General features: G+C 47.6%; 1 protein-coding gene across 4 annotated transcripts in view; it reads right to left on the minus strand.

The window, feature by feature from the left end:
- The window catches only part of LOC119963457 (thrombospondin type-1 domain-containing protein 4-like), a 516684-nt gene that overhangs the window by 405846 nt on the left and 88724 nt on the right, over positions 1–22114 (minus strand). For all 4 annotated transcript variants that reach the window (XR_005460109.1, XM_038792615.1, XM_038792613.1 and 1 more), the window contains 2 exons: positions 17694–18075; positions 13855–13957 (listed from right to left, as the gene is read on the minus strand). Coding sequence is in view for 3 of the 4 variants with exons in the window: in XM_038792615.1 (XP_038648543.1) it covers positions 13855–13957; positions 17694–18075 (485 nt within the window). In the remaining variant the exon portion in view is untranslated. The remainder of the gene's footprint in view (positions 1–13854; positions 13958–17693; positions 18076–22114) is intronic.

A 22114-nucleotide genomic window follows, 5' to 3' on the forward strand; every position in this document is an offset into this window, starting at 1 on the left:
GCAAGTGCCAGGCAATGACCATCTCCTACAAGAGAGGATCTAACTACCGCCACTTGGCATTCAATGGCATTACCATCACTGAATTCTCCACAATCAACATCCTGGGTATTACCATTGATCAGAAACTGAACTAGACTAGCCACATTAATACTGTGGCTACCAGGACAGGTCAAAGGCTAGGAATTCTAAAGTGAGTAACTCATCTGCTGACCCCCCCAAAGCCTGTCCACCACCTTCAAGGCACAAGTCAGGAGTGTAATGGAATACAGTAGTCCCCCGTTATACCGCGCTCCGCAATACCGCGGTTCGCGATATACGGCGGGGGGGCTTATGGACCCCAACTGTCAGCTTCCCTCTCCGGATCAAAGTGAGCCGGCCGCTGAAATTGACACTGCCGGCTGATTGGAGGGAGATTCAGTGAGAGAGGAGCAGCGTTCCTGGTAAGTTTCTGTGGGTTTCCTAATATGAACTAAGGGAACTAGGTGGTGGGTTATGCAGATTCTATTCATATAGTTCCAAGTACCAGGAGAAATTGATGCTGTCAGTTTATTATAGCAATCAAACCTGCAGCCACTGCTGCATATTGGCTCTGCAACTGTTTTTTTGGACCGGAAGCATTGGATAAAACCTTTGATCAGAGTTCTGATAAGAACTTACTTTAGTTGACTGCAGAATTATTACATTATGCTACCATAAGTTAAATATAAGTTAAAGTAAGAAAGTAGCACTTCTAAATTTATTTTAAAATCTATGCATGCGCTTCCCATTGTGAGTCTACGGGGATCTGATCTCTCCCCCCGCCCCCCGTAGACTCACAATGGGAAGCGCATGCATAGATTTTTAAATAAATTTAGAAGTGCTACTTTCTTACTTTAACTTATATTTAACTTATGGTAGCATAATGTAAGTTAAAGTAAGAAAGTAGCACTTCTAAATTTATTTAAAAATCTATGCATGCGCTTCCCATTGTGAGTCTACGGGGATCTGATCTCTCCCCCCGCCCCCCGTAGACTCACAATGGGAAGCGCATGCATAGATTTTTAAATAAATTTAGAAGTGCTACTTTCTTACTTTAACTTATATTTAACTTATGGTAGCATAATGTAATAATTCTGCAGTCAACTAAAGTAAGTTCTTATCAGAACTCTGATCGAAGGTTTTATCCAATGCTTCCGGTCCAAAAAAAAAGTTGCAGAGCCAAAAAACCCCCATCATGGATATCCGCGGCTCGGATGCAACGCGGGTGGCTCTCTTGGACCCCAACGCCCGCGTTATAACGGGGGACTACTGTACTCTCCATTTGCCTGGATGAGTGCAGCTCCAACAACACTCAAGAAGCTCATCACCATCCAGGACAAAGCAGCCCCGCTTGATTGCTTCCCATCCACAAACATTCAATCCCTCCACCACTGAAGAAGTCACAGCCTTGTGTACCATTTACAGGATTCACTGCAGTAACTCAGCAAGGCTCCTTAGTACATTCCAAACCCACAAACACTACTATCTAGAAGGACAAGAGCAGCAGATACCTGGGAACCCCACCCCTGGAGGTTCCCCTCCAAGTCAATCACCACCCTGACTTGGAAATATATCACCACACCTTCACTGTCACTGGGGCAACATCTTCCCTAACAGCATAGTGGGTGTACCTACACCTCAGGGGCTGCAGCGGTTCGAGAAGGCAACTCACCACCACCTTCTGAAGGGCAACTAGGGATGGGCAATAAACGCTGGCTTGACCAGCGATGCCCACATCCCGTAAATAAATTTTTAAAAAGACAGCTCTGAGATGATCGCCAATGGCCATGACATCTGGAGGTTGACTGTTCAGACGAACAAGGAGAGAGGCAAGGAGAAACGGAAAGTTCAGCTGACCAAAAAGAGAGGCCGGAGGAAACATAAACCACTGAATCTTGCACCTTCTCAGTCCACTGCCACCATGTTTCAGAGCCTGGTATGGCAGAGTGAGAGTCCTGACACTGCCACCATGTGTCAGAGCCTGGTATGGCAGAGTGAGAGTCCTGACACTGCCACCATGTGTCAGAGCCTGGTATGACAGAGTGGGAGTCCTAAATAACACCATGCCAAGTTTAACACAGAGTTGACCACCAAGGTGCAAACTATTGTCTTACGAGATGGAAAACTGCCAGAAGAACAGGATAAGAATGAATTGAACTGCCAAAACTAATTGGCTCAATTAATACATTTTAAGCGACACCTTTTTAATTGATTAATGGTGTTCGCACAATTTTATTTGCCCAATATTGGCAGCTGTCCATGCTAAGCGCGGACATGTGAACTCTATTGAAGTTCAATCAGTTAAACTAAAGTAAAAATATTAAGGGGCAAATCAAAAGAGGCCACTCCTTATAGCGGCAGAGCCCAAACAAAAATAAAGATCAATTGACACTTAAAAATATCAAATTAGAAAGTGATTAAAAGGGTCAATAAAGCCCCCCTGACCCTGTGGTCCCCACTGGACACTGAAGGGCATGGACATTTGCAAAGGTAGAATCAGAATCAAGGGAGAGACTGTCTCTTAATCAAAGTTTCAAAATTAAAACCGAGCTGGTTAATGTAAGGACCATTTAGCAAGCCAATTCAGGTATCACTTGCTCCTCGACATAAACTGGGTGGTAAAAATCAAGATCGATGCAGATAAGGCAGTAAATCAAAGTCCAAGCTGCCAGCCCATGTGGATGTAAAAACTCCCATTGAAGAAGAACTACCCCTGGTTATTTGGCCAATACATATCACTCAGTCACAATTACAAAAACAGTTCATTCTGATCATAATCACATTTTCTATGAGTTTGAGGAGTCCAGGTTAACAACAGTGACTACGCTTGAAAAAATACTTCATCGGCTGCAAAGTGCTTTCAGATGCATAGTGGGCATGAACCATGAAAGTCTTTCCTATCTTCTTTCCTGCTCATCTTTCAGCACAGCTTCTGTGCATGAAATGGGTGTTCCCAAAACGGTGGTTTTACCATCATGAAATGGTATGAATTCCAGAGAGAAACGTAGCAAAGAACAAGCTCTATACATTGAGTATGGCCTGGGAGCCCGACCTGACTGAGACCAACTATCCATTTACACTGCATCCAGTTATAATAATCTTTACTGTCACAAGCAGGCTTACATTAAGTTAGTGAAAATCCCCTCGTCGCCACACTCCAGCGCCTGTTTGGGTACACAGAGGGAGAATTCAGAATGTCCAATTCACCTAACAAGCACGTCTTTCGGGACTTGTGGGAGGAAACTGGAGCACCCGGAGGAAACCCACCCAGACACGGGGAGAACGTGCAGACTCCGCACAAACAGCAATCCAAGCCGGGAATCGAACCTGGGTCCCTGGCATTGTGAAGCAACAATGCTAACCACTATGCTACAGTGCCACCCATTTACCAACATTACAGCAGTATGTACCAAACATTCACAAGGATGTGTCTTTCAATATTTCGGTATCAGCACATGGGCGAAGGGGAGAATTATGATTGTAACCATGTGTGCGTATGACATTAATAGGAAAGGTGCTGGAAAGAAATGCTTGGAACGGCCTGTTAGTGCCCTCTACATACCAGACTTAACTGGGAATGCACTAACTTCCAGACAGTCAATAATTCACCATGGTGACAAAAAGGTAAGTTGTGTACAATTGAAGGGGTTATCTTTATGGGAGAATTGAAAGGATTCCTGAGAACAATATGAAACATTTAAAAGAGAAATGTAAATCGGATTTACGGAACCTTTCATGCTGACCTAGCACCCCTTTCCTGGTGATATCAGAAAACTACAGACTGGAACGAGCTTTCACTAGAAAAGCCCGAGAGAGAGAACAAAATAAATCACTGATTCCTATAAAATTTGTTCAAGTACATGGAATGTAAAGTATCAGGTTAGAATATTCAGTTTAATGGGTAATTAGCTGTGACAGCCAATGCTTGACAATAAACAGAGTGACAGCTGTTTGTACTTTCTTTCGAAGCTCACAGTGATCACAAAAGCCCAGCCCCATTGTCCTATTTAATGTATTTTTAACCGGTTTTCAAATAAATGTATCTGTCAATAAGGCATTTGTTAAACAATTTGCTAACCATTTTCTGAAATTCTCCATCCAACCTGTGCTGAATGGTTTTCTCAACGAGGCTAGCTTCCTGAAAGCAGGGCAAAGTCCCACCTTTTCACAGGTCACGTAATGTGATGAACTCATGTGCAGTGAACTTTCAAACAAAGACGCTGTGAGATCTTCAACGACTAAAAACAAGAAGCTTTTCCGCTCCTAAATAACAAAATAAGCAATGACTGGAACAACTAAAGTACAGAAACAGTGGCCGAATCGTTCTGGCTGTTCCCATTGACGGGATCTTCCTGCCCTGTCGATAGTAACCCCCCGCCCTGCCATGGGTTCCCCGGTGGTGGAGGGTGCGAACAATGGAAATACCCATTGACAGCGGCGAGATCGGAAGACCCCATTGGTAGCCAATGACGGGCCATCTCTGCCCCCACAAAACACAGTGCTAGGTTGAGGGGGAGAACGCCCTGCCCTTCAATCCATTAATAATCGTTATAACCTTTTATTTATGATTTTGTTACACCCTTCAACTCATACTACCATCTTTCCTTTCTTTCACAGGATCTAGTGGTGTCACTGACAGGGCCAGTATCATATGTACATTCCTGACTGCCCTTCAATTGAGTTGCTTGCTTGGCGAGGCCAACTCAAAGGGCAGTTAAGGGTCAACCTCGTCGATGTGGGTTTGGAGTCAGATCAGACAGGATGGGTAGATTTTATTCCCTGAAGGACATTAGTGAGCCAGGTGTGTTTTTATGACAACCAATGATAGTTTAACGATGACTACTTCTGCCATCAGCTTTCAATTCCAGATTTATTACTTCATTGAAAAAAATCCCTTCTGAATCCAGAGTAACTATTTTAAAAAAACCCAGATCCAGCCTCGCTTTGGACACCCTGCACATACACCAACTCCCCCCCCCCCCCCCCCCCCCCCCCCCACCGCCGCCAGAGGCACACCACATTATCCCCACCCCTGGCCCAACCCTTACCTCCCCCACAGCCCAGCACTGCCAAGGTTCCCAGGTAGCACTGCTAGTTGGCAGGGGTACTGTCAGGGTGCCAGGCTGGCATTGCCAAGTTGGCATTTTTCACGTGATGGGGATCAGTCCTGAGGGCACCCTTCTAGGTGAGTTGGGGTTCGGGGGTCACTTTGCGAGGGGGGATGAAGAGATTGGGACGACTCTTAAAAATAGCGTCCCGGGGGCAGCACGGTGGCACAGTGGTTAGCATTGCTGCCTATGGTGCTGAGGACCCGGGTTCGAATCCCGGCCCTGGGTCACTGTCCGTGTGGAGTTTGCACATTCTCCCCGTGTCTGTGTGGGTTTCACCCCCACAACCCAAAGATGTGCAGGATGGGTGGATTGGCCACGCTAAATTTCCCCTTAATTGGAAAAAATAATTGGGTACTCTAAATTTAAAAAAAAAAAAAAAATAGCGTCCCGATCTCTCCGTGCACTGAAGGTTCCAGTGAGTAGAGCTCCTCAGTACAGAAAATGGACTAAGTGCGGCCTAGGCGCACGTTCCCTGCTGAGGAGGCTGATCTACCCGAATGGCCGTTCAATAGCGTGGTGTGTCCTGGCGCTCTGAGCACCAGAAAACCCCCGGCTGATCATGCACTATGGGACTCTGTTCCCATTCAGATAGATCATGCGCAAAGAGAGAGAGATTGCAATAATCCTCATGATGTCAACGGGAAAACCCTGATGATCTCCCCATGGTCTCGTGGAATACAAGCTTCCCAGATAGTGGGCGGAGGCCCACTCAGTTGGGGCTCGGAAAATCGAGCATAGAAACCGGCCTGAGCAGGGACCGGCATGTTGGGTGTGCCAATCGGGACTGTGATTGTAGATAGTTACTGCCGTGGGCGGACTTAATGTTACATTCAATAAATCCTTTGTGCTTCCTACCACTGGCTTCCTGATCAGTAAGGACACAGAGACAGGGAGAGAGAGAGAGAGAGAGAGAGAGAGAGAGACAGGGGTGCACTCGCATCTGCACAGATATAAAAATATGAAACAGCAGAGAGGGTTAAACCGAGAAAGGGGGGAGAAGAAATGAGAACAAATGAAAGACAAGAGCGGCCGCAAATATAGAACAGTAGATTTTCATCTTGTTTGCTCTGGAAGTAATCTGATATACCATTGAGATCCATGAAAAGAAAATGAATTATGTTCCATAAAAAGCGGAAAAAGCCCTTTGCTAGATTACTATCGATCTGAGACAGACCGAAAGAGAATGTTAGTAAATTGTTATCGCATGCTCAGTAATTTATCTACTATTTTATGTCTTTTTTTCCTTTATTATCTTTTTATTTCGTCTTTAATCCATTTCCATCTTGCTGGTACTATCTACTTTTTTGTACTTTTTGTCATGTTTTAACAAATTGTTCATTTGAGCTGTTGTGTGGTGATTGTAAAATAAGGACGTGCTGGGGTACTTGCCGCACGGTAGCACAGTGTGTGAGCACTGTTGCTTCACGGCGCCAGGGTCACAGATTCGAACACTGCAATGAGGTTACTGTGAAAATCTCCGAGTCGCCACATTCCGGCGCCCGTTGGGGTACACTGAGGGAGAATTCAGGATGTCCAATGCACTGAACAAGTATGTCTTTCGGAACTTGTGGGAGGAAGCCGGGAATCGAACCTGGTACCCTGGAGCTCTGAAGCAACACTGCTAAACACTGTGCTACCATGCCGCCCGCAGTTCCTTCCTTGAAATAAAGCATTGCAAGGCACTTCACAGGAACACGATAAAACAAGGTATGGCACCAAGACTCACAAGGGTATATCAGGTAAAAATTAGGTTTTAAGAAGTATCTTAAATGAGGAAAGTGGGGTAGAGAAGTGGGGAGGGTGTCATAGAGCTTTGGCCGAGTCAACTGAAAGCCACAATGGTCGAATGATTAAAATTGGGGATGCTCAAGTGGCTAGAATTAGAGGAGCACAGATATATACGGGCAGCACGGTAGCATTGTGGATAGCACAATTGCTTCACAGCTCCAGGGTCCCAGGTTCGATTCCGGCTTGGGTCACTGTCTGTGCGGAGTCTGCACATCCTCCCCGTGTGTGCGTGGGTTTCCTCCGGGTGCTCCGGTTTCCTCCCACAGTCCATAGATGTGCAGGTTAGGTGGATTGGCCATGCTAAATTGCCCTTAGTGTCCAAAATTGCCCTTAGTGTTGGGTGGGGTTACTGGGTTATGGGGATAGGGTGGGGGTGTTGACCTTGGGTGTTCTTTCCAAGAGCCGGTGCCGACTCGATGGGCCGAATGGCCTACTTCTGCACTGTAAATTCTATGAAATATCGGAAGGTGATAGGCTGGAGGAGATCGCAGGGATGCAATGCCACGGAAGGATTTGAAAGCAAGGATGAGAATTTTAAGATGAAGCCAGTGTAGGTCAGTGAGCACAGGGGTGTTGGAGTTGGTACGAGTTAAGGCTTAGCAGATGATTTCTGTGTGCCCTCCAGTTTACAGAGGGTAGAATGTGGGAAACCAATCACGATTCTATTGGAATAGTCAAGTTTAAAGGCCATGAAAGCATGAAAGAGGACATCTGCAGCAGATAAGCTGATGCGGGGGGTGAAGTCGGGCGATATAATGGAGGTGGGAATTAAGCACATAATTAGGGCCTTCCGCAGAATTCAGCGTGTACAGGCGTTGTTGGTCATTTCATGAGCTGACAGAAGACTCCGTCTCAGCAGAGACATTATGGCACTTGTGCAAAGTCCTCGCAGACATGGCACCCCATGGAGAAGGAGGACACCCACTCCCAGTGGCCGCGAAAGTCACCACAGCCCTCAACGTCTATGCCACTGCATCATCCCAGGACTCGAGCGGGAACCTGTGTGGAATATCCCAATCTTCCACCCACAGGTGCATCCAGGAGGTGCCGGATGCTCTGTATGCCCAGGCATAAAGACTATACCAACTTCGACCTGGACCAGGCCCACCAAGATGCCCAGGCTGCAGGATTTTCCACCATTGCCAGGATGCCCCTGTCCAGGGGGCCATAGATGGTGGGCATATTGCCCTGTGAGCACCGGGGCATCAGGAAGTACCCTATAATAACAGGAAGGGGTTCCACACCCTGAATGTTCAGATCGTGTGTGACCGCATCAGAATCATGCACGTGTGTGCCCGCTATCTTGGGAACGCGCATCCTGTGGCACTCGGAGATCTTCGAGGACCACTCAGGGATAACAGGTTGGCTTATAGGTACCCACTGAGGTCATGGCTGATGACGCCGGTGCAAGGCCTGAGCTCAAGGCAGATACCTAATACAATGAGGCCCACGTTGCCACCCGTGCTATTGGTAAGCAGTGCATCGGGCTGCTGAAAATGAAGTTTCCGCTCTGGCGGAGTGTTGTTGTACACCACTGCTTGCCCCCTCCCCCCATCTTGGCCCTTTCCCATTTATTATGGGCTATCTCTCTTGCGGGGACAAAGAGAGGGCAATATGAGTCGCATGCTTGATGGGTATGGGGGGTTTTATAGCAGGTGGCATGTGTGGGGACTGTAACTGGACATGAAGGACTGTGCTGGTTGGTGCCAAGGTGCTGAGCAACAAGGTGGAGGATGTGGGGAAGGGTGCGAGGTGTCAGCAAGTGGATTGGAGGGTAGGTTTGGGAATTTGAGGGGTGGCAGGCAGAACCAATGCCAGGAGAGAGCTGGTAACTTAGCCTTGCAGCTCGGTGGAGGTCACTGGTCTTCTGACATTGGACGGGTAGACCTCATTGTTATTGCATTGCCACTGCCTCCCAGGCAGCATTGCTGACCGTGCTGCTTCCTCTGGCCCCCTCAGGGGAACAGGGTGCCCCGGCTCTCATCCACAGCGACAAGATGCCTCGTGGCGTCACCATCGCCAAAGCGAGGAGCTGGTCTGTGCGCTGCCATGCTTGTATGCTGACTGGGAGTGAGTGGTGAGGGAGCGTTTAAAAGCAGCTCCCTCTTGTTAGCAGCGAGCAGCTAAGGCCCAAGACCGGCGAATCAGACGGCGAGGGAGCCAATAATGTAGAGAATCTTGTGGGGGCTCATTTTTTGCCACTAAGTGTCGTTGAATACTGGCCGCGATCACGCCAATGAGGCCGTCACGAAACTCCCCACCAAACGCGCCCAAATCCGGACTTTAATTTTGGCCCGCTTAATACTCCACGATGGAGCGCACACACCTCTCTGGGGTGAAGAAATTACTCCTCACCTGAGCCCAAAGTAATTGGCCCGTTTTCCTCGGGCTGTGCCTCTCTCTCACATCTGAGGCTATAAATCTTGCCTCACCTTGGCCCCATTAAGATTACCTCACTTTGCAAAGGCCTTGGGCCTTCACGGTGCAATAGTTTCAGTGTCAAATCATGCGGAACTTTAAAATACTCAGCTTTTGCATGCGAGAGTTTTATTCATCATTTAGGAAGTTAAATCTTGTGTGATATTTTGTATGCATTCTAAATTTCAGATTCAAAAATAAACACCACCAAGAAATGCAGAGTTTGGCAACAGCCCTTTGGAATTTTGCCATCTGAGTCATACCTGATGCTAACAAACTCCTGTGCATTTCAAATGCACATTGGACTGGATTTTTCAGTCCATTTGAAGAACTGCCCTGCAGATCCTTGGGGTCTTGCCCGCCCTCCTCACCAGACTTGAGCAGTTCAGGTGATGGAGCCGGGCTCAATCGCGGGTCACCCAGATACCTGAAGCGAGAGCTTGCCAGGTGAAAAGTTGGTTCCCCTCCCCGGGGAATTAATCGGAAAGTACTCGCTCTTTTCCAGATTCAACTTGTATCCCAAAAACGGACCAGAGTTCCTCTGTAGCTTCATTATTTCACCATAGTGGGCACCAGGTCCGTAACAGAAAGCACCAAATCATCAGCATGTAGGGATAACCCTATGTTCCAACCCTCCCTCCCCTCTTTATCCCCTTCCACTTGGGCAGCACGGAGACACAGTGGTTAGTACTGCTGCCTCACAGCTCCAGGGGCCCCGGTTCAATTCCGGCCTCGGGTGACTGTCTATGTGCAGTTGCACTTTCTCCCCGTGTCTGCGTGGGTTTCCTCCGGGTGCTCCGGTTTCCTCCCACAGTTCAAAGATGTGCAGGTTAGGTGGACTGGCTATGCTAAATGGCCCTTTGGCTTAGTGTCCAAAAGGTTAGGAGGGGTTACTGGGTTATGGGGACAGGGTGGACCTGCGTGGCTTAAGTAGCGTGCTCTTTCCAAGGGCTGGTGCAGACAAATGGCCTCCCCTTGCACTGTAAATTCTATGATACCCGAAGTCCTCAGGGCAATAGCTAAGGGTTCAATTACTAATACAAATAGGAGAGGGGGCATTGGACACCACTGTCCTGTCCCCCTATTCAATTGGAAGTACCCCGGGCGCAAGGTGCTGGTACGAGCACTAGCCGAGCGGGCTGTATACAATAACTGTACCTTCAGAATCAATTTGCCCTGGAATGAACCTCTCCAGAACTTTACAAAGGTATCTCCACTCCATTCAAATGCCTTCATGGCATCTAAAGACACAATCACCTCTGGCTCTGTCCCAGACAGGGCGAGAACAACATTCAACAGCCTCAGAATATTAGCTGATAATTGACGGCCCTTAACAAAGTCTGTCTCTTTCTCCCCATTTCTGGCTTCAGCGGTAAACCTCTTATTCTTAAACCATGCCCCGACCTCTAGTCCCTGCCACAAGTGGAAACATCTTCTATCTATCCTAACAAATCCCCTCACAATCTTTTATTTGCAGTAGAATCACCTCTCATTCTTCTAAACTCCAATGTGTATAGGCCCAACCTGCTCAAATTTTCCTCATCAGATCAGCCTTCTGCGAGAGGTTGAGAGTTGTCCATGGAAGGCTGAAAGCTGGGACTTCATCACTTGGGCCCTTTTCCAGGTCTTGGGTCAGAGTATGTTTGAGGATTCCAGACAAGTGTGTGGGGAGTTTGGAGGCCCTGTGTCAATGAGAGTGCTCTGTTGGATGTCAGCCGGTGCAGTTCTTTGAGGAAGATGTTACTCACTGCGAACATCAGGAAATTCAATGTTTGCTAGCACAGGAACACACTCGATCTGTGTTGGTCTCAACATCCTAGAAATACCTCAAGATTCTTCCCAGAGACAAACATCGATCCCGTTTATCTAGCGACTCCTGAGTTAGGTTGAGCAGCAGTGTTCTGCCGTTGGATGAGTGATGCAGTGTTCAGCGGGTTGGCTCTGCTGCCCCAGTTGACACCCGCCAGTTTCCAGATAATAACAATAATAATCTTTTATTGTCACAAGAATGAAGTTACTGTGAAAAGCCCCTAGTCGCCACATTCCGGCGCATGTTCAGGGAAGCCGGTACGGGAATTGAACCCGCGCTGCTGGCCTGGTTCTGTATTACAACCCAGCTGTCTAGCCCACTGAGCTAAACCGGCCCCAATGAGATGATTCACTCTCATCTTGACCTTGGCTCCAGTCTTGTGGAGAGGTTCCCGGCAGGTCAAAGATTAGTCAAGACTGACCTGGGTTGTGGGGGAGTGGTCACCCACAGAACTGGACATGGAGCACAATTCAGCAACCCCTTTGTACCCGGCACGAATCCGGCCGCAATGGGTGAATGGCGCACGAGCCCCAAATTGAGCTCGGCACCGGGTGAGAAACCTCCCACGAGTCACCCAACTCACTCCGCCCGGCGTGATCTGGGTCTCGCCCTCGCTGGGCGAGATCCAGAACTGAACATGCAAATTAGCCTTACGACTCATTTAAATACTCGGACACCAGGCCGTGCCTGGGAGACCTCAGTTGTAACAGCACCTTGGGGGGGGGGGGGCTCCCAGATTATTGCAGGCCCCCAGAAAGTCAGGAACAGGGACTGTGGCACCCTGGCACTCCCTCTGGCACCTGGGCACTGCCAGGTTTCCCAGGTGACACTGCCAGGGTAATCTCTATTTTCTGAAGTAGGCTTCCAGAGAACATATATCTTCAGCAAGTGATTTTTCAATATCCTGAAGTACTGCAGTTGGGGAGGTCAGAGCCAAGTTGTGAGTATATGTTTCTTGGATTGAATTGATAGTGATGAAGAGAGCTTGCCAAAATCTGGTGAACTGTAAACTTGTTGCACCTGTTTCCAATGGACCATGGCACAAGTGGTCCATGGGGTCTTCGCCACATTAATAAAACTGATGTTTTCTTGTTCAATCTTCAGAACTGTTTTAAACCAAAGTAACTACTGTGTGGATAGAAAACATCCAACATAAATTCTCCTCCTTTAGGTGTGCCTGTCTCCAGTCCAGCAGGGAGGGTTGAGCGTACCTGTAACTTTAGCAACAATATTATGTGGCGCACTGCCAGGTGGTACTCTGTGGCACCCACAGCAACTCTACCTGTGATCTGCTTAACTCTCTGAGTGAAATTCTCCCCCTCGCGCCACCTTTAGCGGAGTTACCGATGAGGCGGAGAATCCAGTGGCGTGAAGAAAACAATAGGCGCCCATTTCCGATGTTCAGCACCCCCCCCCCCCCCCAACCCCCTGCGTGCTGGCATCGGGATCGAGTGATTGCACCCCGTGCCAGCGGGAGGATGCAAATGAGCCACACATACTCACTTGCATCCACTTAGCGGGCCGCGCACCATATTCTCCAGGCCTGCGTGATTCTCCGGTCCTCAGGGCCGGGAATCACATGGGCGAGAATCATTACTCGTCTTGACAAGCACGGTCCTGGCACAGTGGGCCTCGCGGTAGGCAAAGGGGGTAACTCTTTAACTGAGTTGCCTCCAAAGTCCGTCCGAGGGCCACCCGCCCTCCCCCACAATGCAAGAATAGCCCCTCCCATCCACAACTGAACCCCCCCAAAAGAGACCCCTAAAGAAGGACTCCCCCAAGGACCCCCTAAATGAAGAGACACCCCTTAAATTCCCAATCCTTCGCCATGCAAATTTATCCATGGCAAGGATTGCAAGGGAATCCTGCTTTCATGCCGCCATTTTGAGCGGGCAGCCTGATAGCAAGGACAACACCACCCCCCCCCACCATACACATCACAATTTAGCACCACCCCCCCACTCCCCCACCCCCGCCCGCCCGCCACCCAACCCACAGCGCAATTGCGTCCCCATCCCTGATATTCTGGGTCCACCCTCGCTCCCCCCCCTCACCCCACAGAGGCCCCCTAAATAAAAAATACAGAGACACCCCAGGGACCCCCTAAATAAAGTCTCCCAAATGGAGAATTTCACCCATTAGCCTGGCCTGCTCTTGGCATTTCGGAACATGGAGCTTATCGAAGGTAATTCACAGTCTGAAGAATTACACACATATCCCCACATCCAACCACTTCATCCTACAATACTAAATCATGGAACTTAGTGCATGTGTGGTCTAAGGGAAAAACCTATGAAAAACTATTAAAAAGTCACAAAAAGTTTACTACATTTTCCCTAAAGTGGACAATTCTATCATTCCAAAGGAGAAGCTATGATAGGACAGAGGAGGTGGCAGGTATCAGTGTTAAAATCTCGGCTACTGGGAGATGGGCTGAGGATCCAACACAATGGTACGTACTGAATGAAGGCCTGAAGCATGACAGTCCAGTTTCGAGAGAGGTAATTAGTTAGGGAATTGCTATTAAAAATGCTGGAAGAAATGTTCACAAAGGTATTGCTCAACAATCATGGCAACAGAGAGTTGGAACAAGAACTGCGTTGATTTTCCATGCAATATATGCAAATGTTATTTGAGTTCTGTTGAAGTCGTACTATCCACTCAAAGACAATTTTTGGTTCTTGAAGGGATAACTGGAGATGTACTCACCATCAGTAAAAGGTTCCCATTCGTAATGCTTTCCCGTAAAAGCTCTGTTATTATAGGCCGAACACTGAACCTCTCGAAAGTCTCGGCTCCCACGTGGGCAGGGCTGTCACAGACAAGAAAATAAAATTCAGAGTTAACATTTATAGGGCTTGTGTACAGCCGGTTTATTTAGTCGATGCTATTAGACTTATCTTGTGCTACAAACTGCATGATTGGACTTTTCTTTGAAAGTACACACAAAATAATAAGTGATAACGTTAACGAGTCGCATTAAACAACAGAGGGTTTTACATACAGGGGGTGAAAAAAACACAAAACCAGGCCTACTCTTCTGTGTTGAGTGATGAAACGTAATTTTTATTTTTAGCATGGGCCACAAGGCTTATTTCGTCTGGACCCAATTAAAAAGCTCGAAGGGTGGCAATGGTAGTTTTGCTAATGAAATAGCCTTGAACCTTTCAAATACACCATGTTATTCCCCAGCTGCTAACTTGGGAAATTCGGCCCACTCTCTCAACTGGCAACTATTTAAGATGAGCGTGAGAGGTAGGACAACAACTCTGTACCACTGATTCCCTCAGCCACACTCAGTGAATCAGGGTTTGTGCACGGTCACTACGTTATGGTGCAAACAATACTGCAATGTTGCAAAAAACAGATTTAAAACCACCATGTTACCCAAGCATTTTCTAATGATGTGTTTCATTAAGGAAAATAGAAAGACAACATGGACCGATGTATTTGGAACCAACTTGTATTTATATAATGGCCGGAATTCTCCAGCCGTTGGGATTATTTGTTCCCGTCGGCAACGCGCCCCCGCCCGCTGGTTTCCTGGGGGCGTGGGATGTTCTCAAGGGGAAATCCCATTGAATGGCAGCGGGAACAGAGAATCCCGCCGGCAGCGAACGGCGCGCTGGGGGCCTGGGCAATCCAGCCCAATATCTTTCAAACCTTCAGGGTGGCCCAAAGCACATCAGATTAAATAAATCCCCTTGAAGGGCAGTCACTGTTATATAGGAAACTGTCACAGCTAATTTGCACAAAAGGACCAAGAATATCAATGATATGTATAACCAGGTAGCCATGTGTATAAGTATGTTGGTTGAGGGAGAAATATTGCCCAGGACACCTGAAAAATTCCCTCTTCTTTTTTTACAAAAAGGGCTTTTTTTAATATCTGTACAATCTCAGGCAGATAAAACACTGCAAAGGAACAAAGTGATGGGCAAAGTGAGGCGTGGCACGGTGGTTAGCACTGCTGCCTCACAGCTCCAGGGACCCCGGTTCAATTCCAGCCTCGGGTGACTGTCTGTGTGGAGTCTGCACGTTCTCCCCTTGTCTGCGTGGGTTTCCTCCGGGTGCAGGTTAGGTGGTTTGGCCATGATAAATTGCCCCTTAGTGTTCAAAAGGTTAGATGGGTTCCGGGGTTCCGGGTATGGGGTGGGACAGTAGACCTAGGTGCAGTCCCGATGGGCCAAATGGCCTCCTGATGCTATTCTATGATTCTGATGTTTTTCTCTGGGGAACTGGTACTTGGACAGGTGAACAAAGTATCAATGACTAAGACTGGCAGCTGTGGCAATCTGAATGAATCCAGGGATGTTGAGCAGCAATCATGACTGCAATTCCTGTGGTTAAGGTTGTGTGCGAGTCAGGGCACAATAAATGACAGAACTATATCGTTGCCTTGCTGCTAGTTCTCTTCAGGTAGTCCCAGGTAGCAGCACCTGTGTGCGTAAACACAGAGCAGCAGCAAATGACAACTGCAGACAAACTGCCAATGGCGAGTCATGGAGCAGGGCCTTTTCCTCAGGCAATCAATTCTGGAAAGTTTTCTGATTTTCACAGCTATTATCCTGGTACAAAGCAGTGGAAAAGGAAGTGAATTTCAGGGAAGTAGTATTTGTGGAGGTTTTATTCACCCTCAGACTCAGGCCGAGACAAGCAATAAATATGATGGTCATTTTGACAATTTTGGCCGCAGCAATCAAAACCCAAACAGAAAGAAAAGTGTTTAAAAGGAGGGCTGATAATATAACCCAGGACCAAATGAAAACCACAGCTCAGTGTGAATAAGCCAATGGGCTGATAGTCCATTTCAGAGCAGGATAGGATTTGTTGCCAATTAATTGATGAATGGGAGAGAGAGTAAATTCAGAGGCACGACAATATGGAGTATTTAACAATCTAAATCAAAGACAGTACTTGTGTATGGGAACTGAATACCAGTGTAGATTATGTTGGGCACGATCGAAAGGCCTCGTTGCACCTGGCCTGGCGATGCAACAAGGTCGTTAAATCTTGTGAGGTTTGCGACGCCCAGAAGTCCTCGCGAGATTGACGACGCAATCTGGATCTCGCCTTCACCGAGCTCGTCAATGTAGGAAATGAGGTAAGGGCGTCCGCGGCGGACATTTTTGACCAAGGCCAGGAAAAAAAGTCTCATTTGATAATGAGGTCATTCTCAGCTCTGCAGGTGCCGGGAAAGACCCCGCTATACATGCCCAAAACGCGACTCTCATTTTTGGCTGTCAAATCACGCCCATTGAGTGCGCAAAAATGAGAATTAGGTCTGAAGAAAGGATGAAGAGTAGAGTAAATTCACTAATCCCATAGTTTTAAAGTGGCGGGGGATAATAGCTGGTGCCTTCACGGGGAATTTTACTACATTGTGACCAAACGGATGCCTATTCATTTGGAATGATTTGAGCAATGAGTCCTTTCGATCGCACCCAATATAATCTATCGCTGTATTCAATTCCCATACACATAAAGGAAATTTAGGTTGGAAAATTGCTCAATGAGAATGTGGGATTATGGATGTTTAAAAATTCACTTAAGAGATGTGGGCATCACTGGCTAGGCCAGCATTTATTGCTCATCCTATTAATTATGTTTAATGCTCCAAAAGACCTTGGGCGGGATTCTCTGAAAATGGGGCTATGTCCCTACGCCGACGGGAAAACCGGCGCCAACAACTCCGGTGTCAACGGCCCCCAAAGTGAGGAATTCGCACCTTTCTAGGGGGCTAGGTTGCCACCGGAGTCGCCGCTAGTTCGCGCATGCACGGAATGGCCGGCGTGTTTCTGCACATGTGCAGAACGGTTGCGTATTTCCGCGCATGCACGGGGGTTTCCTTCTCCGCTCAGACCCCCGGGTAATATGGCAGAGCCCTACAGGGGCCCAGCATGGAGGAAAGAAGGCACCCCACAGAACCAGCCGTCTGCAGATCGGTAGGCCCCGATCGCGGGTCAGGTCATCATGGGGGCCACCTCCGTGGTCAGATCCCCCCACGCCCCCCCCCCCCCCCCCCCCCCCCCAACAGCACAGCCCCCACACACTTACCTGCCAGGTCCTGCCGTGCTTGAGGTGAGTAATTCACGGCGGTGGGACTGGCCGAAACTTGACGGCCACTCGGCCTATCGGGGCGGCCCCCGAAAAATGGCGCCAGAGAATAGGGAAGCCAGCGTCGGAGCGGGATTCACACCTCCCCCCGGGATTCTCTGACCCGGCGGAGGGTCGGAGAATCCCGCCCCTTAGCTTCCAAAATAAAAATATTTGGATTACACAGGGTACAACATAGCAAAACACCCAACCCCATTACTTGCACTTTAATCCATCCTTCGCCACTCCCTGCATTTTCCTTTCATGACAGCCTTTGATTTACCCTCCACTACATCCCCCAGTTTTCCCTCTATCAGACCCCCCTCACACTTCCACCACACTCCCTCACTAATGTTCCATTACACCTGAGCCAATAGCCTTTTATATCCATCATAAGATAAATAAACTTCCAGCAGTATGACGCCGCACAGTGTGGTGAATTCAGTTCATACCTGAGAGTTACATGACTTGTACTGTCTGAAAACTCCAAGACAATTGAAACTCTGAGCAATAGGACTCCTCGTGAGTCTGGGGAGCTGTCGCTTTTGCAAACCAAGGACTTGTTCTGATGGAGCATGTTTATGTAGTGGTGTCCGGAAGGGTTGTGACACATGCACCTTCTCCAGCATTGACTCCTCGGTTTGATGCTGTGGGAGCTGACCCCACAGATTTGACCCCACCGCCGGGTTACTTGTCCGCTTCTGATATACTTGCAAATGGTCTGACGAATCATCCATTTTTGTTTGGTCTGCGTCTGTGCGATGATGTGAGGAATGGCTCCGAAAAGAACCACCTGCTCGGAACCTTCTTGGTCTCAAAGTATTCAATGAGCCCCTGCAAATATATGGAGAGGAGTTTTAAACTAAGAAGGATATTAAATAGTTAATCAGGTAAATGAATTTGATCCCTCTAGATGTAGACTGGGGCAGGCTGACGTACATTAATTCAATTCTGAGAGTTAATAATAACATTTTGCGATCTTTAAACTTAACAATAGGCATTAAATGATGTTAAAATCTAGGCATTTGTTGAATTTTGTTCCATGCGGCTTACAGTTAAAAGCCACCTGGAATTATGAAAAACTAAGACTCATAGAATGAGAATCCATAAAAACACAGTTGCGAATGACGGACTTTGTTCTGAAATCCAGTTCTACATTGCAGGCTATTAGAATACAGATTGAATTGATACAATAATTCCCAATTCACAGCCACAGTGATCTCAACTTCAAGACTTTGTACCAATCCCATTCTTTTTTTTATTCATTCACAGGATGCGAGTGTCCCTGGCAAGCAATATTTCCTCTCAGCTGCATGCATGTGCGGCTGTCCATCAGCCTGGAACATATTGCTCAGCCTTTGATCTGTGCGCAGCTGTGCCAAAAAAGCCTTAAAGATAACATGCACAAAAATCACTGGTCAGGTACAGCCATAGGGAACATCGACGGCACGACGAGCATTTATTGCCCATCCCTAATTGCCCTTGAGAAGGTCTTGATAAGGTCATCCCCACACCCCCCCACTAATTGCCTTCAAACAACCGCGCAACCTCAAACCATTGTTTGCAGCAAACTACCCAGCCTTCAGAACAGCGACCATGACACCACACAAGCCTACCATGGCAATCTCTGCAAGACGTGGTGGATCATCGACATGGGTACTACCATTATACGTGAGAACGCCACCCACCAGGTACGCGGTACATACTCATGCGACTCGGCCACCATTGTCTACCTCATGAAATGAAATGAAATGAAAATTGCTTATTGTCACAAGTAGGCTTCAAATGAAGTTACTGTGAAAAGCCCCTAGTCGCCACATTCCGGCGCCTGTTCGGGGAGGCTGTTACGGGAATTGAACTGTGCTGCTGGCCTGCCTTAGTCTGCTTTCAAAGCCAGCGAATTAGCCCTGTGCTAAACAGCCCCTATGCTGCAAGAAAGGATGTCCCGAAACATGGTACATTGGCGAGACCATGCAGACGCTGCGACAACGGATGAACGGACATCATGCGACAATCGCCAGGCAGGATTGTTCCCTTCCAGTCGGGGAACACTTCAGCAGTCAAGGGCATTCAGCCTCGGATCTTCGGGTAAGTGCTCTCCAAGCGGCCTTCAGGACGCGCAACAACACAGAATCGGAGAACAGAAACTTATAGCAAGTTCCGCACACATGAGTATGGCCTCAACCGGGACCTTGGATTCATGTAGCATTACATTCACCCCCCACCATCTGGGCTGGGCTTGCAAAATCCTACCAACTGATTTGGCTTGAGACAATTCACACCTCTTTAACCTGTGATTATCCGTCTCTCCAGTTGCTCCATATGGACCTGTAGATTTAATTACTTGCAAAGACTTGCATTCAAAGTATCATCTTGCATATTTGACATTGTCTATATATGTTGCTAGAACCCATCTCTTCATTCACCTGAGGAAGTAGCAGTGCTCTGAAAGCTAATGATTCGAAACAAACCTGTTGGATTTTTAACCTGGTGTTGTCAGACTTTTTACTGTGCTCACCGTAGTCCAACACCGGAATCTCCACATCATGCCCTTGAGAAGATGACAGTGAGCTGCCTCCTCAAACCACTGCAATCTTTGTGGTGTGCACAAGGTATTGAGGCAGTGACAGTGAAGGAACGGCAATATATTTTCAGGTCAGGATGGTGTGTGATTCAGAAGTGAACTTGGAGGTGGTTGTGTTCCCATGAGCCAGCTGCTGTTGCCCTTCGAGACAGCACAGATTGCAGGTTTGGGAGTGCTGTCTTGGTGAGATTCTGCAATGTCTCTTGTAGCCAGAGTCCGCTGGTGGTGATGGGAGTGAATTCTTAAAGTGGTTGATGAATTGGAAATCAGGCGGGCTGCTTTGTTTTGGTTGGTGTCACTCCAGTCCAGTGTTGTTGGAACTGCATTCACCCAGACAAGTGAAGAGTATTCGTTCACAGTCTTGACTTATGTCTTGTGGTGGAAAGACTTTAGGGAGTCAGGAGCTGAGTTACTCATCACAGAATAACCCAACCTTTGCTCCTGTGGCAACAGTATTTATGCGACTATATGCGTTATGTTTTCATTCAATGTTAACCTGTGACATTATCATAACTATCAGCATTGCAAGGGTAAATGTAGTGTTGAGAGTAGCCACTAGAGGGAGCTACAGTTACAACTACATAAGGCAGTGATGCTAGACCTTAGAGGAGGAGTGTATGCAGGAGTTAGCTGGTGAAGGTCAGAAGAGCAGACAGTGCAAGTAAGGTTAGATCATAGTTTAAACCAGTAGTGAGATTAGCAGTAGATGAGTGTAGTTAGATGTTATTGATCAATTGTGTATTCTTAAGGACTACGTGTCAAATCCAAGTTTGTAGTGTAAATAAAATCGTAGCTTTGTTTATGTGAAGCTATTTTGTGGTCTTGGTGAACACTATGCCAAACATCCTGAAATAAGCAACACAAAGAACACCACATGGTACCAGGGCCTATTCCTGATAAGAAACAACAGTTAGATTAGGTTAGAATAGCATTTGGGATCGAAGAAGCAATCCAGAAGCAACAACTCGGCAAAACATCTATGGTAAAGACTGATCAGAAGATGGAAGGTTTCAAGAAGCCTGACCACTTCAAGACACATGGTGAACTATGCCAGAACTGGGCTTTCTTTAAACAACAGTTTGAAGTTTTTATTTCTGCCCCCGCGCTTGAAAATACCTCTGACCAACGGAAAATAGCACTGCTACTAGATTTGGCTGTACCAAAGCATTAGAGCGGCACAGTAGCACAGTGGTTAGCACTGTTGCTTCACAGGGCCAGGGTCCCAGGTTTGATTCCCGGTTGGGTCTCTGTGCGGAGTCTGCACGTTCTCCCCGTGTCTGTGTGGGTTTCCTCCGGGTGCTCCAGTTTCCTCCCACAAGCCCTGAAAGACGTGCTTGTTAGGTGAATTGGACACTCTGAATTCTCCCTCTATATACCCAAATAGGCGCTGGAGTGTGGCAACTGGGGGCTTTTCACAGTAACTTCATTGCCGTATTAATGTAAGCCTACTTGTGACAATAATAACGAAAAAAGAATGGGATAATTGTAACCCCACAATTTTGTTGGTGTGTTGGAGTCAAGAATGTTAATGGCATTAAATGTCAAGGGGAGGTGGTTACATTCTCTCTTCTTGCAGATGATCACTGCTTGGTACATCTGTGATTTAAGTGCTCCTTGGCACTTACTGGCTCAAGCCTGAAAGTGGTTCAAGTCTTGTTGCTATGAGGACAGAGCGTGTGGGTAGTGTCCTATGGCCCAACTATTTTCAGCTGCTTCATCAATGGCCTTCCTTCCAACACAAGGTCAGAAGTGGGGATGTCCACTGATGATTGCACAATGTTCACCATTCACGACTCCTGAGATACAGGGCGAGATTCTCCGGCTCCCCAGCCATGTGTTTCTCGGTGGCATGCCGCTGGCGATGGGATTCTATCTTCATGCTGCTTGTCAGTGGGATTTCCCAGTAAAACCACAACACACAGCTGGGAAACCCTTGGGCGGGGTTGCGTTGCCAGCAGGAAATGTGAATCACAACAGCCGGAGATTTCCAGCCCCTGAAACAATCTATGTCCAAATGCAGTAAGGTGTGGCCAATAACCAGGCTTGGGCTGACAAATGACAAATAACATTCGTGCCACACAAGTGCCAGGCAATGAGCATCGCCAACAGGAGAGAAATTAACCATCTCCCTTCGACATTCAAATGCATTCTCATTGCTGAATCCCCCACAATCAACATCCTGGGGATTAGCATTGACCAGAAACTGATCTGGACTAGCCATATAAATACTGTGGCTACAAGAGCAGGTCAGAGGCTCGGAGTCCTGTGGCTCCTGACTCCCCAAAGTTT

The sequence above is a fragment of the Scyliorhinus canicula genome, chromosome 3, assembly GCF_902713615.1.
Source record: "Scyliorhinus canicula chromosome 3, sScyCan1.1, whole genome shotgun sequence".
Classification (NCBI taxonomy): domain Eukaryota; kingdom Metazoa; phylum Chordata; class Chondrichthyes; order Carcharhiniformes; family Scyliorhinidae; genus Scyliorhinus; species Scyliorhinus canicula.